This window comes from Zonotrichia albicollis, chromosome 5, assembly GCF_047830755.1.
Source record: "Zonotrichia albicollis isolate bZonAlb1 chromosome 5, bZonAlb1.hap1, whole genome shotgun sequence".
In the NCBI taxonomy this organism is placed as follows: domain Eukaryota; kingdom Metazoa; phylum Chordata; class Aves; order Passeriformes; family Passerellidae; genus Zonotrichia; species Zonotrichia albicollis.
Genome location: NC_133823.1, coordinates 69,227,721 through 69,243,397, shown reverse-complemented (window position 1 = coordinate 69,243,397; position 15,677 = coordinate 69,227,721). Strand labels below are relative to the sequence as shown.

Below are 15,677 nucleotides of genomic sequence, written 5' to 3'. Positions count from 1 at the left end.
TTCAATCACGGTGCTGTGAATCTCACTGAAACAAATGATGGATGTTTGCATTGAAAGGAGTGGATGGTAGCAGTGACTTTCCCCACAGTTTCTACCATTTCAGCACAAAATCCAGCCTTTTGTCAGTGGCCTGTTCTAAAGAAATTTAAATGAACACATACCAAGATTTGAAGTAAATATTCTATAAATATGCTGAAGTGACACATCTCAATCCTGTGTTTGATCCATGCCTTTTGCTACCCATGAAAATGCGAATGTAAATTTGGATTGAAATTGTATATACGAGTAATAAATTTAAGATATTTCAATTTTTCATTGGAAAATGTGCAGATTAAGCTTTTAGTGTGTGTAATTTTGTGATATCTTGAAAAATTTTATAAAAACAACAAAAAACCCTAACAGTGTTGGATATCAAGTTTTTTTTTTTTCCCCTAAAAGTATGAAGAAAAACAGCTTGAAAGAGTGGAAGGCTGTAGATTTGCATGGGAATTTCTGCTGCACTGAGGTGTTGCCTGGTAAAGGCAGAAGTGCTTCTTGGAATGCAAGCCAGCTTTCTTCAAAAGAATCCAGAGAAGAATATTGATTTATTTTTGTCATATGATTGGATATTTGTCAAAAATATGCCAGGTGAATGATTAGCATGGGGCAGGGCAAGGAGAGTGAATATTTCACCTGCTGTCCCTTTAGTGAGCTGGACAAAACCACCACCTCATCCATCCACAGCTCTGGCTGCCTCTCAGGGATGCCCCTTTTACTTCCTCCAGGCTTGAATCTTCCTTCTCATTCCCTGCAGACAGTGGAAACAACAATCCTTGCACTGCTGATGGTTTCACTGGCTGGTTCAGGAACTGATGGAGTTGGTGTATCCAACATCCCAGAAGGTCCATTTATCCCAACCTTAATTATGTCTTAGGACAGTGATCTGTAACTGAGCACTTTGCAAGTCTTGGACTTTGTCTAAAAATTCTCCCATGTGCTTGCTGAAGAATTTTCAGGTTTGTCTTTATTTCTTCTGTTAACAAATAACCATACAAACCCTTCAAAGCGTTACCCTGCCTAAACCCAGATTTTTGTCATGCTCAAAACACTGGATTCTGAACAGCTTTTTAAAATGGAAGATTCAAGCTGGCTCTTGTTGCTGTTGGAGAGCAGATCATGTTTTCCTATGCGTGTCTGTGTTTTAGCAGAGATTGGGATTTGTGGGGCAGATAAAGCACTGGGATGGATGGAGTTGGTATTCATGGCAGCCTCCACGCTGCAGCCTCTGCTTCAGGCACTGCTGAGGTGACAAATGACACTCCCTGGGAGAGGACACTGCAGAGTGGCCAAGGATCTGACAAATCCCACAGCTACACCAGGCTTCATCTGTCACCTCAGGAGTTTTCTTCTCTGCTGCCCTCAGCTCTGTGCTTTTGGGATTTCAGGTAAACAACCCTTCACCTGGCACACAGGTTGTGTCAAAGCAAGCTTAAACCCAAGCTGGGAGCACCTGTTAAGAAACATTCACCTTTAACCATCAATTAAAAGCCAGGAGAAGGATTTGCCTTCCATCTGTAAGCCAGCCTGCAAGGCCAGAGTTTCATTATTGCTGATTTTTAGGGTGAAAGGAATAAATAACCAAATCTTTTGTACTATTCCATACACAGGAACAGTACCTCTTCCTAGAGGAAATAAAACCTCACAAACTCTTGCTGTGTTGTCAAACAGAATTTTGTCAGAAACTCAAAACCTTTAAAAGGTTTAACTGCAAAAACAGTAAAATCAGACTGATTCTGCAGGAAGAAAAAAAAAAAAGTTAGAAAACAGCTCAGCACTGAGAAATTTAAAGTGCAACAGCATCCATAGCAGAGTGCCAAGCTGATTTTATATGCTGTGTCCAACTCAGAATAATAGAAAATTTAAGCCTTAGTCAAGGAAAAGTAGATCTAGCTCAATAAAAAGATACAAAAAAGCACAAGCATGTGAGATAATTCTGTAGTCCTTACTGGAAATTCAAATGTTCAGATCAAGTAACAACATGGTACTTTCTGCTTAAACCAAGGAGGTTTGAAAATACATCTACTGCCAAAATGAAGCATTTTTGGGAAGTGGTGTACAAAATGAGGTAGAAGTGTCAAAACAAATGATGACTAAAACTAATTTAACATCAAGTCTAGCTTAAAAAAAACAAGTAATATATTAAACTGGAAATGTATTTTGTTTCTGAAGATGAGATGTTCTTCCATCAAGACCCTCATGTTGCTTAAACAAAATTTACCACAGCATCAACGTGCCTGTCATTTTACCCAGCAGTGAATTCTGACCAAGAGATTGACACAAATGTCCCAAGGTTGAACGCCTCCATCAAATTTTTATAATTGCACTGAAGTTTGGATGGATCTGATGTTATGCTAAATTATGTGTGTCAACTTTTTCTAAATATGAAAGCTACAGTGTGCTTTAAAGCACTTTTTTTAGGTTGTCAGCTTTAGATCACTAGTGACTTTGTATGTAGGATGGATGAGGTTAATTTAAATCCACTAGACATTAAGTCTATGCAACGTTCTACTGCCATGGGACAAGTTTTGTATCCTTCAGAGTTACCATTATGGTGCTTCAAAGCAAAACTCACCCTGTACTCATCCTGTTGTTCAGCAAATCCTCAAAATTAAATTTTAAACATTGTCCTCCTAAAGCAATTTTGAAACTCCAGCAGCAGAACTACATGTAATTTCACTGGGATTAAGCTTCACTGAATTCCTAAAAGCAAGGGAAAGGAGAAGACTGCACTTGGGCTAGTAGGTCAGAGCAGGTACAAAACTACTCTCCCTTCAAAAGTTACCTTTCTTGCAGCAGTAGGAAATTAGATACAAGCAGGAGCAGCAGCTAATGCTCCAGCTGCACTGAGTGAAGAGCAGAGAAGCTCAGAGGCAACAACTTGCAGCTATGGCTCAGCACAGCAGAAGCTGTAACACATACATGTATTTTCATGTGCAAGCCTGGGGACAAACACTTATCTGATTGTCCCAAGGGATGTTGGGCAAGCTGCCTTTTCTTGTTCCACAGCTACACAAGCTGGGTGCCCATGATGAGCTGCAACAGCTGGGCAATAGCTACAAGTGAAAGGCATACTGTAAATGTACTGTAAAACCTTTTACAGTGAGACTTGCCTAAAAGAAAAAAATTCCCTAGCCAAGCATCCAGATATAGAACTGGTGTTTAATTACTCCCAGCCTGTGTCCTATGGTTAAAGGGAGCTTTTATTTATCCTGTTGGTTCCCACTGCTCCATCTAAAGCACATATTTCTGGGGTTAGTTCCAGCAGCATGCCCAGCATTTCAGCACAGTTAGATGATCAGCAGACACTCAACCCATGCCTGGACACTGCTCAGCTTATAAGGATGTGACTCAAACAGAAGCCAGTGCTTGCTGAATTCACACCCCCAGGAGTGTCCAGGCTGCTCCATTTCTGTTACTTCTTCCAGGCCAAAACAGTTCTGTTTCAAGGCTGGAGATGCAAGAAACAGAGTTCACCCTGCCTTCTAGGACATGTGAGTTACACACGATTCCACAGAGCAGTTTTTGTTTATTTGTTTCATTTACATCAATACGAATCTCTTTCAAATAGGAATAAAAAAGTAGCCATCCCTGCAATTTCACAGTTTACAGTTCAACAGAATCAGAATGTATATATATATATATAAACTGTTACTGTAGACTTAGCACAGGTGAAATCTGCAACCACAGGTACAAACACAAGCCATGAGGCTGCTGCTCTTGTCCTGTTAATGCCATGGGACATATTCCTTACACTCTATGTTGCACTTAGTTACTACAATGCTTTATTTTTATCACTCTTTCCCCACCACCATAAATTCACTGGCACAGGTTTAGTCTCTTAAACACAGCTTACCTGGGTAAGTCTTTGACATTCCTCAACAGCTGGGACTTCAAAGGGAAAATAACTCCACCAGGACAAAGAGCAGCGGCTGCTTCATCTATCCAAGACTTGTCCCCCTTTTTATTGCACCACATTCCAGCTTCCACACAGAGTCTGACAGCACAGGTGGTATTGTACATGCTTTATTAAAATGGTACTCGTATTTACAATATCTGCAGAACCAATCCCTCCCAAGTCTTGCATTCAGACAGACAGACACACACACAGACACACGCGCAACGCCCCTTCACTCTACGGGGGTGTGAAGGCTATGCTCCCAAAAGTTAGGCAGCTTCTGGAAGAGGAGGAAGGGAGACTTTTTTTTTTTTTTTGTGTGTTTGTAATTCCTTAAAAAGAAGCATGGGAGTATGCATTTGGCCATCACAATGCTAATTGAAGTATATGTAGTATTAACATATGGCAGTAACACTGAGTGCTCCTCTTTTACATTCTATACACAGAATGACATCAAGGTTTTCCAGTCAACACAACATTCCAATTCAGTCTCACTGCTGCTTGTAGTGACTATGAAACCGCAATTTGGGGGCTGTCCCTTAAAACAATTCAAGTCTATGGAAGCTAAATAAGGCACAATTAATATTTGATTTGATTTAGAGGATGGGAAAAAAGGGGAGAGGCAGGTTTCAGATAATAGTTGTTGTAGAAGAAACTTTTTTTTACCCAATCCTTTTGAGAAAAGGATGAATTTAATCCCCATCCTAATCTACGTGGACTTCTCTTAGAGAACTGAAGGATTCTGCCGGGCTTCTGACACCCACACACAAAACAAAACTGGAAATTCACATTTTAACACCAGCCTCAGTAGTCTCACCTACTGCTGCTGATGTGGATGAGTACATCTTTCTTTTAATGCTGAAGGAGAAGACACACACAAAACAAGATTCAAACCTTCCTCTGAGCTTGAAGATTCATCTTTTAGAGAGCTTGTAAGGTACACTAGTTGAAGGCTTCAGCTTACTGATAAAAAGGAATAGCATTTTTACCTTTAAATCCCTGGCCCCTCTTCACTAACGAAGCCTAACCAGACATTACAAATAAACTGCAACAAAAAATTTGGCAGCACAAAGAATGTCTAGTATTCAAATCTTCATTTGTGAGTATATTATTTTCCTTGTACAAAACCTGTTGAATGTTTTTTCGCAGCAGATGAACTGTACCCAAAGATGCAGGACATTCTGTGATGGGGAATAAGAGGTTGCAGTTCCGAAGGCCCCTGACTTTGGTTGTTTACAAAGTTCATTCCTGTTTAGTGTGATCCTTGGTATCTTCCTCATCTGTGTATTCTGATGGTTCTTCCCCTGGTTTTAGGAGTCTACCTACGTAGTCATATTTTTCTGAAAGAGATTTATGATTCCATTACAATTAAATACAGCTGCATTTGCTTGCTAGCCCATACTACTTCAAAATCAATTTTCTCCTACATACTACAGTTCTAAATCTCAATCACTGAAACTGATGGTAATTTAGCAGCAAGCTCAGCCTCCTAAAGCAATCTTTCTACCATTATTTTCTCTAGCTGTGAGTACTTTGTTTCCATTCTCTTCCAGCTGATCAGGCAAGATTTATCACCCAAGGGCTAAAAACCAATGCTCTCCAATCCTTCAGCCTGTTTTGATTTCAATTAGTGTGAAAAATTATTCCCCCTCCCTCCAGAGGCATAATTCCTTATTTGTCAGAAATTATTTCAAGACAAACTCATTCAACTCTTTATGTTAAAACAACTCTTAGTCCCAATGATAATTCCATGGCATCCAAAGCCAACAACCTCGAGCAGGAGTTCCACCAGCAGAGCAGATGAGATTTGGGAGTGAAATTCTGTGCCAAAGAGCTAACAGAACAGGTTTTTTTGTATAAAAATAAAAGTTTATAAAAGCTGTAGTGATATATAGTGAAATCCTCTGTGGAAGAAAGCACAGCTAAGAGTTGAAATCAATGATCCTTGGGGGTCCCTTCCAACTCAGCATATTCTGTGATAATATTACTGTCAACACCTCTTTCAAAGCTTCCCCAAGCCCAAATCAATCATTTTTATTAAAAGCATTTCCTTAAGCTGATAATTTCAGAATTTACCTTTAAATTGCATTTCCCACTCTCTTACACTTTCCATCTGTACAGCATTTAAGTCCGATAGGTCATCATATTCATCTCTGAGTGCATCTTTATCTAGACAGAAAGTTGCTAGTCCCCTGGAGGCATCTCTGCCAGCAAATATTCCATATGGACCCTCTGAAAACAAAAAGACAAAATTGATACCTTCATGTCTTTGCTAATGGTGACCAAAGCTCAGTTCTTTATGTAGTCTGCCAAAGCCATACATGAAATTTCTGCAGTTTCAATGCCATGGCTGTTTGACATTCAACAGCACTGCAATTCAATCTTTAATATCACTAGGAGATAAAGTCTGCTGAGAGAAGCAGAACCAGGAAAATAGCTTTGAAGGGGTATCTGGAAAAATCCCTGTCAGTTGATGCAAGCCAGTTGATGCAAATTCCAAAGGGACCAGAGGCTGGAATTCAAAAGAAATACACTTCTATTAAGCAACACATTGAATATTTACAAGTCAGATAAGAACAGAAGCAAACTGCATAGACATCTTAATTGAAATGCATTATTATAAATAAATAGAACTTAAGAGGGCTAATTAATGATTTCACTTCACTTACAGAATCACAACAACTTTCTACGTATTTTGTGACATTTCTTACTTCTGAGGAAGTACTCACTTATTTTGGGCAGCAGATCCCCTATACCCTTAGGGTGTAAAGCTCTTGAAACCAGTACAAATGGTGAAATTAGGAATATAAAGCAACTGCTTCTTCTGTGCTTACTGACCAATGCAAAGCAGCACAAATATCCCAATAAAATTCTGAGCAATGACTGTGAAATAAATATTATTACTGAGAGAAACGGATGGTTTGTAAACCAACAATTTGCAGGGTAGGATCAGTAACTGGCTGTCCCAAATTTTAATTAACTCAAAGAACTTTAGGCATATTGTTATCTTAGATCTTCTTGACCTAAAACCAAATACCTTAAATTCAGATCAATTAAAAAAACAAAACCAATACAAAAAAACCTCAACAATCATAACAACACACTTTAACATTTTCTGCATTAACTGCAGCAGCAGGCTTGCTGCAGAGTGGTAAAAGGCCAGAACCCTTCTCTGGCTTATCTCCCAACAGTGGCCACCAACCTGAAGAACAGGCAGCAGCCAGGGGCAAGAATGAACAGCAGCAAGTGGCACCACACTGTCCCTCACCCCTGCTCTGCCTGCTGGAGCTCCTCAGAGCTCCTCTGCAGCAGGAGGAGCCAGGGGGAATCATTCCAAAGGGCTGGTTCTGCCCACGTGCTCCCACACCTATCTGCTGCTGCTGGGCCAGCTCCTGAAGCAGGGCAGCTCAGCACCATGTGGAGCAGGAGAAATGATGTCCTTGATGTCCTCACCACAACTGCTGCTGTCTCTCCACCCCAGAGTGTTGGCACTGTGAGCTGCTCGCAGTCAAACCTGAGAACAGAAGGTGCCAAAGACAATTCTCTCCTCTCTCTGCAAATAAACCAACTGGTTTCAAAGCACCATTTCACCAGAAGCAGGAATTAGAGAACGAACTGTCAGCTGCAAGTCTGCACTGTACCAGTGTGACCACAGTGATGAACAGCATCTCTGTGCTCATCCTTTCAGGCATTCAGCTCAAGAACAGCACCCATGAGATCCATCAGGGATCAGGACTACAGGTGCATTGCTTCAGGGACACAAAGCCAAGAGGGCTCCCTTTCCTATCTGCATCCTGAATTAGCTATTTATTTGAAAAGCAGGATTTAGAGACTGAAATCAATCCTATGGCAATGCACCCTGCATGCCTGGTCACCTCCAGAGGACAGGCTGAGAGGCAGCAATGACCATCATCTGCAACACAACACAGAGTTTCTGCAAACAAAAAGTTCTGCTTCAAGCAAAACCCAATGATTGCTCACTCAAGTGATCTGATTTTTGTATAAACAGCTCTTACAAACATCACAATTAGTAACTCCTTAAAAGCAATTAGAAATTGTTACATTCTGACCCCACTAACAGTATTCTGTCCCCATTTTTTCCTTTCTCTGAAGTGTTTCAAGCAAATGTCCATGAATCCTACTATTTGCACAAGGTGTTTTCCAAACTCTGGTTAATCAGAGAGTAGCACCCTGCTGCCCTTCCATTCTACCCTGCATTTAGTGGTTTATGGAGTTTCACAGAACCTGCTGAGATGCCACCTCTTGGTCCACCAGCTTGATTCCAATGACTTCTATTAAAAAGAGAATGATATTTATCTGTATCAAGCACTGAACATTCCTAAATCTCAATAACACACTTAATCGAAAGCATGAAAACTTTTAGAATACATCAGCTTGCATTAAAATTAATGGATGCAAAATTTCTGCAAGCATCTTGTAATCTCAGATGCCAGACCAATGATTTTTTCTTTCCTAAAACTGAATTTGAACTTTAAGATTGCAGAATGATTTTTCCACAAGTATTCAGAAGTCACAGAGGACTCATCAAGCCACGTCCAAGCACTCAGTGGAATGCTAACTTGTAAAAACCAACCTTTGGACTCAGCAGACAGCATTTGAAATTCCAGCTCTGCAAATGGAACTTAGAAATGTGTTCTATTCTTTAATCCTATACTAAAAGGTAAATATTGAATTGTGATTATTAGTAAATGGTGCAAGCTTGGCTTCACTTTGGTTCCTAAAGCAGAAGTTCAGCAATCCCAGTATGAGCAAGATCTACTTCAAGATTTAAAGCTTCCATTCAGGTGCTTCTACACAGAGTTTAACTACAAATATTAATGTATTAATACAAAACATACAGCTCTGGGGTTCTGCTCTGCTAGTCTATTACTCCCTTTTATATAAAAAACTGGTGCAACAGCCTGAAAAAGCCATTTTGCACATCAGATTTCACTGCACTTGGGGAAGTGTCCAGGAAGGTACCAGCACACAAAATCCCAGGGAGAAACTATCTTTCAGGAACATGCTAGAGGTGGAGACATCAGTGCAATCCCAGACACACTCCCACAGAGCTCTTTCATGGCCTGATGCAAGTTACTCTGCAGGCCCTACCCACAGTGCTCCCTGCCTTTCCTCTCCTTTTGTCTGCCCACCTATTCAGCCTGGCTGCTGCTGTAAATAATTGATTGCAGCATGACACGACAGACAGGCTGAAGAGAGGCAGGAACAGTGGCTTGGAGCACAGGTATGGAAACCAAAGCAAGTTCCTGAGACATATCACAACATTTCAGTGGGGTTTGTCTTGCTGTATTCCCAAATTAGCCATTTCACAGTCAAATATATCTTTAAAAAATTCTCCTCCCACTCCTATTTGGGATAGTACGACAACAAGAGTCAGGGCACTGTAAAAACCAATTAAAACATGTCTGCTACACGTTACTTGGGTATATGGAGGCACAAGTCTTCCCTAAAGGAAAGCTGCTTCTTGAAGAATGCTTTTATTCCCATCATGGCTTCCACATTTCAAGAGCTCTGTTCCAGAGCCTGTGTTTATTTTAGCCCTGAGAGCAGTTATCAAGCCCACAGATTTGCCTGCCTATCTGCACATCTGTACCTCCACGTCCATACTCTGCATTTCCCCTGGATAAAGTCCTCATCTACCTTACAACTCCACCTTGGATAAAGTACACCCTTCTCTCAGCCACAACACATGCAAAACCTTGCTACCCACCACCTGCACAGCTTCACTTCCTTTCAGAATCCAGTTAAGAATTTAGCAGCCTGGATGAATCTGACATCCTACTCAGCCTGACACTTGTCTCCATTCACAATAAACCTTGAGATTTGGTAAAGTCAAAGTCTTTTCAGACCACAAAAATACAATCTCCAAAAAGATTTCTGCATCCCCTAGCATTGGTTTGATTCTCTAATGAATATTTAATTTCTCTTTGCAGACAAGGAAAAAGATCTATTCAACTTAAAGCAACATATGAAAAATTTTGAACCACAAAGTTTTTATTTGGAAGTACTGCTTCTAGTCACTTCCTCCAAAACAGGGTGAACTGGATCTTGGAACAGCACTTATTTCAATTTTCAGCCAGTTTGGCCAATAGCTCCCCCAGCAAAAGCTATGCTGGATCCAACTTCAGAGCAGATTCCTGGCTGCCAAGAGGCTCCCTGAGCATTCCAGTTTGGGAGCAGCTCTGTGGAACATCCCAGACTATTGCTCCAACAGCAGCAACGTTGCACACTGACCTTTGGATGGCTCCAAGGGGCAGCACAGGGAATACACCACAGACAGCCCCATGTGGACTTTACAGCTAATGAAGTGAGAGCTGAGCTCAGAATTGTGCTCCTTTTCACAAGGCCCATGTGATCTCTCCAAAGAAGGCACACAGGTTAACAGCAAAGTTCAGTTTTAAATTAGCAGCTTTGGTTTCTTCATCTAGTCAAAAAGCACTTTGAAGCAATAACCAAATGTGCATCTGTGGGTCCATACAGCCACTGGAAATAAACCCCAGTTTTGTTTCAAGTTTAGATACTCATGGATAACATTCATTAATCTGCAGACAAGAATAAGGACTAATCTCCCTTTAATGTGAGCAAGGGCAAAGGGAGACAGGCTACAAAATTATTAACAACTCCATTATACTATGGCTTTGCTTACTTTCTCCACTCCACACTGAAGTGAAACATTCACTGGCTGTTTCAAATTTTGTATCTGAATCCTGACACGTGTTTGCTCAGTGTTGCATCTTTCATGAGAGAATGAAAAAGCTGCAAGTTACACTAAGCCATTTGGAGATGTAGCTTGAAAGCAGAAGGTTTCTAATAACATTTATCACTGGGAATTCAAGGTGACATAATTTTAACTTTACTGCTCCAGATTCACATGAAAGGGAAGATGTGGGTCAATTTTAAGTTACAGCCTGCATGGAAAGTATGTGTCCTTAGGAGACCAATCCACATGCTCAAAGGGAACTCTGCAGATGTGAAATGTAGATCTAAGATGGGAATTGCCCAGAACAGGGGTCTAAACCTGACTCCTCAGGCACCACAAGGCCAGAGTGTCTCACACTCTCTTTTGCTTACTTGCTTTTTAACTCTGTGAAAAAATAGTGCAAGAATCAATGACCCAATTTCAACTAAAGGGGCAGACAACAAGCACTGGTAAGAGAGCCCACAGGCCAGCAGTCAGGAGCTTTTTAGAAGATAGCTGCTTTCTTAAGGATGACCTAGGTTCCACATCTTGGTTTAATGAAAAATGCTCTGACCACCAGTTTATTTCCTAATAAGCAAAGCTGGCCAGGTTTTTTTCATTCTGTGTACTGGACTTAACATTTACATGTGACAATTCATATTAACTAACAATTCATGTGATGTCACTATCACATTGCATATTATCCTGCTTGGAGCACACCTGCTGGATCAGGCCCCTCAAATGTCAGGTGACTCAATGATCTCAGAGGTTCTTTCCAGCCTAATCAATTCTGTGACTGGAACATGATTGGTTTCAATAGGAACTAGGAATTTGTACACAGCTCTTATGAAACATGCAGTTGTTCAAGTTTTAGGGGATATACTGAGGTTGTGAAAAAGGGGAAAAAAATTAAAAACCAAAAAGAGAGAGCTGACAGACACACAGGGCAGAAACAGAGGAGACAGAGTGCTGATCCTCCTGCACAAAACCACTTCTGCTCTCCATGAGCATGGCCTGGAGGCTCAGAACAACCTCCACTCTGGTAGCAGAGGCACCACTCCCTTTAACCAGAAGTATGAAACAATCTCTCACCAATATGTGTGCATACACCTTTTAGTTTTACTGCTTCTGGCTGGAACTCCACTCCTCTGTCCAGAAATGCTGAATCCCAGGGCAAGAGACACTTCCACTACATAGACAAAGTGGTGACAAACATGAGAACCACTGAGAAGACCTCTCACACTTCACAGAAAACATTTCTTTGCCCCAGTCTTATCCTCTGTACTTATCTGTAACCCCTCAGCCTGTTGTGTTCTCAAGATAAGGCCACCCTTAACAGTATTCTCCAAATACAACATCTGGAGAGTCCCTCCTGCAACATTTCACTCTAAGCATACCCTAGGAAAGGATGCATGGAAAAGCACCATGCCATGTGCTCAACAGAGACACAGGGAAATTTATGGCACTCAATTCCAAAGAAAGTCTAACAGCATCAGATTATTTTTATACAAATCATCAGAAAAAATGATGGTTGTTTATTACAATGAAATAAAGACAGATTTCTCTTCCTGGAAAATGAAATGTGATGGAATATTTTTTGTGGAAGGAACTACTACTATCTAATCTATTCTTCTTGTAAAATCAGAGATCTTCATGACATGGTGAAAGACAAGTGGGATGAGAGAGGAGTTGACAGTGACAACAAACTGCAGTGAAAGAAAGTCGGGAAATTGATTTTTTTAAGATCATGAAACATTAAGAAACAGAAGTGACGTGAACAGTTGCATACTCAGGGTTGCACACAATCTTGCTTTGTCATGCTCAAAGATGTGTATTTTTCATAAATACACAAAGTATTTACCAAGCTAATCAAAACCTGTTTGTGGCATTACCTTGGCATGCAAATTTAACTGCTAAATATTAAGATTTGCTGACATAAAGTACACTAACTCTTAGAATGCTCTTCTACTGACAGATACACAACCAGAAACCTTGATGCAAGTACACAAAGTTCAATGTTACTACAAATGAAAAGTAAAAACTGTCTCTCATTGTGAGATATAAAACCAACACAGCACACTCAGAAGGTATGAATGACTAGACCCTAAGTCATGAGATGTGATTACAGATGGGAAATCACCCCAACAGAGGTTCTCTAACAGTCTGCTTATGTGATATTTTTAATAGTGTACCACTAATTGTTTACTTTATCTCTTTTGGAGTTTGTGGGTGATAAAGGGAAAGGCAATGAATTAGATTTAATAATCAGTCACAGCATTCTATGTCACTTACTCATCTGGACACTAGCAGAGGTGGAATTGGATACACCTAAGTGAAGTATTTGCAGGACAGAGCAGCATTTTGGAAAAGAACTTAGCAAATAAAGTTTTAAATTCAGAGTCCAATGTAAGCAAAGTGCTTGTTGGAGGCACAGACTGTTATATGTAGCCTTTCTTTACTCTTAGCTAAAATACATTAAGAGATACCAGAGACTAACAGGATACCAATGAGATAAACTACAGAAGGCTCAAAGAAGACAGCATGATAAAAACAAAAAAAATAAAAACTGGGAAACATTTGGACTAAATGTTTGAAAAAATGAAGTTTTCAGTCATGGCTGTTTGAAAGGAGGGCTTCAACTGTCTATCATTATTTAAGAACACCTTTACTGTGTGTATGTAAAGGGCTCTTCAATGAAATGGACCAAAGTATAACAGGATTTGCTGGATGGAAACTTAAAGTCAGGAGAACTCTGAATAAAACCAAAAGTTTGGTGGCAGCTTTAATGGAATCTCAATTGTTGGACAAAAATCTGGACTAGGTGACAGTTTTGTGCATTTTAAACTTTCTGCCGTAAGTAGTAGCAAAAGGAACACCTTGGCATCCAAACTACACTGGAGGAGGAAAAGCTGACATTACTGTGAAGAGATGAGCAGCCACCTGAGGCAGCCACTTTATGTGACATCAACCCAGCCCTCCAAGCTGAGGCACTCTCTCTGCACATCAGCACATCACAATCTGCTAAAGGCTCACAGCCACAGCCTGAGACATCAGCACATGCACCATCCCAAGTGACAGATCTGAAAACCATGTCACTCCTGTTAGAAAAAGCCAATATTTCACTACAGGGACAAAAAATAAAAAAAAAGCCTTTGTCCCTCTTGATGAAAAGCTAGAAGCACTGCTTCTAAGGAAAACCAGCTGCTCCCAGTTATCAGAAAGCAGACTGATGTCCTAGAACATGAAGTTTTAGCTTCCTCACAATGAGAGGCCTCCAAAGGTTGACAGTGTGAACCACTGATGGTATCTGGAGAGGAGAGCCCAACATTTAACTCTGATACACAAAAGGGAGGAAGTCAATGTTTAGATCAGGGCTCAATATTTTATTTCACAGAGCACTCTGGCAGCTCACTGGTGTTTGAAGTTTCATGCAGCATGTGTATTATTGTATATGTGTAAATGTGTATTACCTGCACCTCATGTCAGCACACAGGTCTCAGTTTAAAAACCCCTAAATACAAGAGACAAAAGAACTAGCCTGATTAAGTGGCAGGCAAGCTGCAGCTCACCAGGCTGCATTTTCTCAGCTTTACTGGTTAATAAACAACATAAAGCATGGCAAGGTACTTGGGATTCCACTGTGAACTTTTACAGTACCCAGCCAAAAAAGCATTTCAACTCAATTACAGCAGGTTCACTTTCTGCAGCTGGTATCACCAACTCTGAGCATGAAGTAGTTACAAAATTCTAGCCCAGTTCAACCACAGAACTGCTTGTCCCTTCCCTGCCAAGAACCAAAGGCTTGTAACATGCGAGCTTTGTATTTTTCTTTTTGGAACCTCAATTATTAAATAATAATAAATAATTACTAAACTTGAACTATTTCCTGGGGGAGTGGGAAATATCCTCTCTCCCCTTCACCCCTCTCCCAAGGAAGACTGCCACGGTTATTATGAAAACTCCTGCATAGTTTGATTAGAGCAAGTTTTCCAAACCACCATTGTTTAAAGAAGAAAATTATCAGCACTCATACGCCTCATTTCCTTTGGCATCAGTCGTGAACACAGTGCTCACCAGTAAGTTTACCCACCTCATCATTAAGAATGCTGCTTATCACGAGAAAGTGTGCTGCAGTTTCACAGAGTACAGGGTGAATACAAAACCAGAACATTTCTCTGAAGCCTGCTTTTGTGAACCTTCGAAATACACATTTCCTCTCCGAAGAGGAGTGCTGGCTGGCTGTCTGTTTACGAGATTGGCTTCATTTCTGCACTCTTCCCAACAGCAGCAGCACCGCACTAGTGCCAGAGCTCTCCTTGCCTATCTTTATCCCGACTAAAAGTCCCACTCAATATGGCATTTACACCTAAATAAATAACCAGCCGGTTTGCTTCCTCTCCTGAGCCGCAAGCGCTAGAACGAAGAAAGCACTGCTCAGCTGCACTTGGGAAACCTACTAGAAGAGACAGAAGGGGGGAAAAAAAAAAAGAAAAAAAATAGAATTAACCATGGCACATCCAAATGGAGGCATCTGGGCAAAGGACGGCTGCCTGAGGAGAACCCATTCCCGCTGAGCATCATCCCCGGTGGAACAACGCCGGTGGGTCCCCGGCCGGGGCTCCCCCCATCCCCCCGCCGTCTCACCGGGCCCGTAGAACTTGCTGCCTTTGGTCACGTCGAAGACTTTGCCGTTAACAGCCAGGAGGATGCGGGGATTGCGAGCGCCGTCGAACTCGCGCAGCTGCTCCAGGGAGAAATCCCGGCGCTTCATGCGCGGCAGCGCGGCGGCCTCGCCCTGCCGGGCCGCGCCCCCCGGCCCGCTCCGCGCTCCCCAGCGCAGGTATAGCCGGTAGGCGGCCAGCAGCGCCAGGGCCAGCAGCCCCACGCCGAGCAGCAGCATCTCGCCGCCCGCCAGGGCCGCGCCGCCCGCCGGGCCCTCCTCAGTCCTGAGCCGCTCCTGCCCATCGTCCGCCATCGCTGCCCGGACAGCGCGCGCCCGCCCGCCCGGGACACGCCCGGCCGCGGCCGCGCCCCCTGCCCGCC

At 41.8% G+C, this 15,677-nt stretch overlaps 1 protein-coding gene across 1 annotated transcript; it reads right to left on the bottom strand.

Moving 5' to 3' along the window:
* Positions 1 to 4,189: 4,189 nt before the first annotated feature.
* PGRMC2 (progesterone receptor membrane component 2) lies at positions 4,190 to 15,677 on the bottom strand. Its single transcript, XM_074542012.1, has 3 exons — positions 15,279 to 15,677; positions 6,011 to 6,166; positions 4,190 to 5,274 (listed from the first exon to the last, which is right to left on the bottom strand). The coding sequence occupies exons 1-3, from the start codon at positions 15,607 to 15,609 to the stop codon at positions 5,177 to 5,179; spliced, it is 585 nt and encodes a 194-aa protein (XP_074398113.1). The 5' UTR covers positions 15,610 to 15,677; the 3' UTR covers positions 4,190 to 5,176.

Coding starts and splice junctions, on each gene's coding strand:
- PGRMC2 (XM_074542012.1), bottom strand. CDS start 15,609: ATGGCGGACGATGGGCAGGAGCGGCTCAGGACTGAGGAGGGCCCGGCG. Junction 6,167..15,278: donor CAGCAAGTTCTACGGGCCCG/GTGAGACGGCGG, acceptor TTTTGTTTTCAG/AGGGTCCATATGGAATATTT. Junction 5,275..6,010: donor GTGGGAAATGCAATTTAAAG/GTAAATTCTGAA, acceptor AATCTCTTTCAG/AAAAATATGACTACGTAGGT.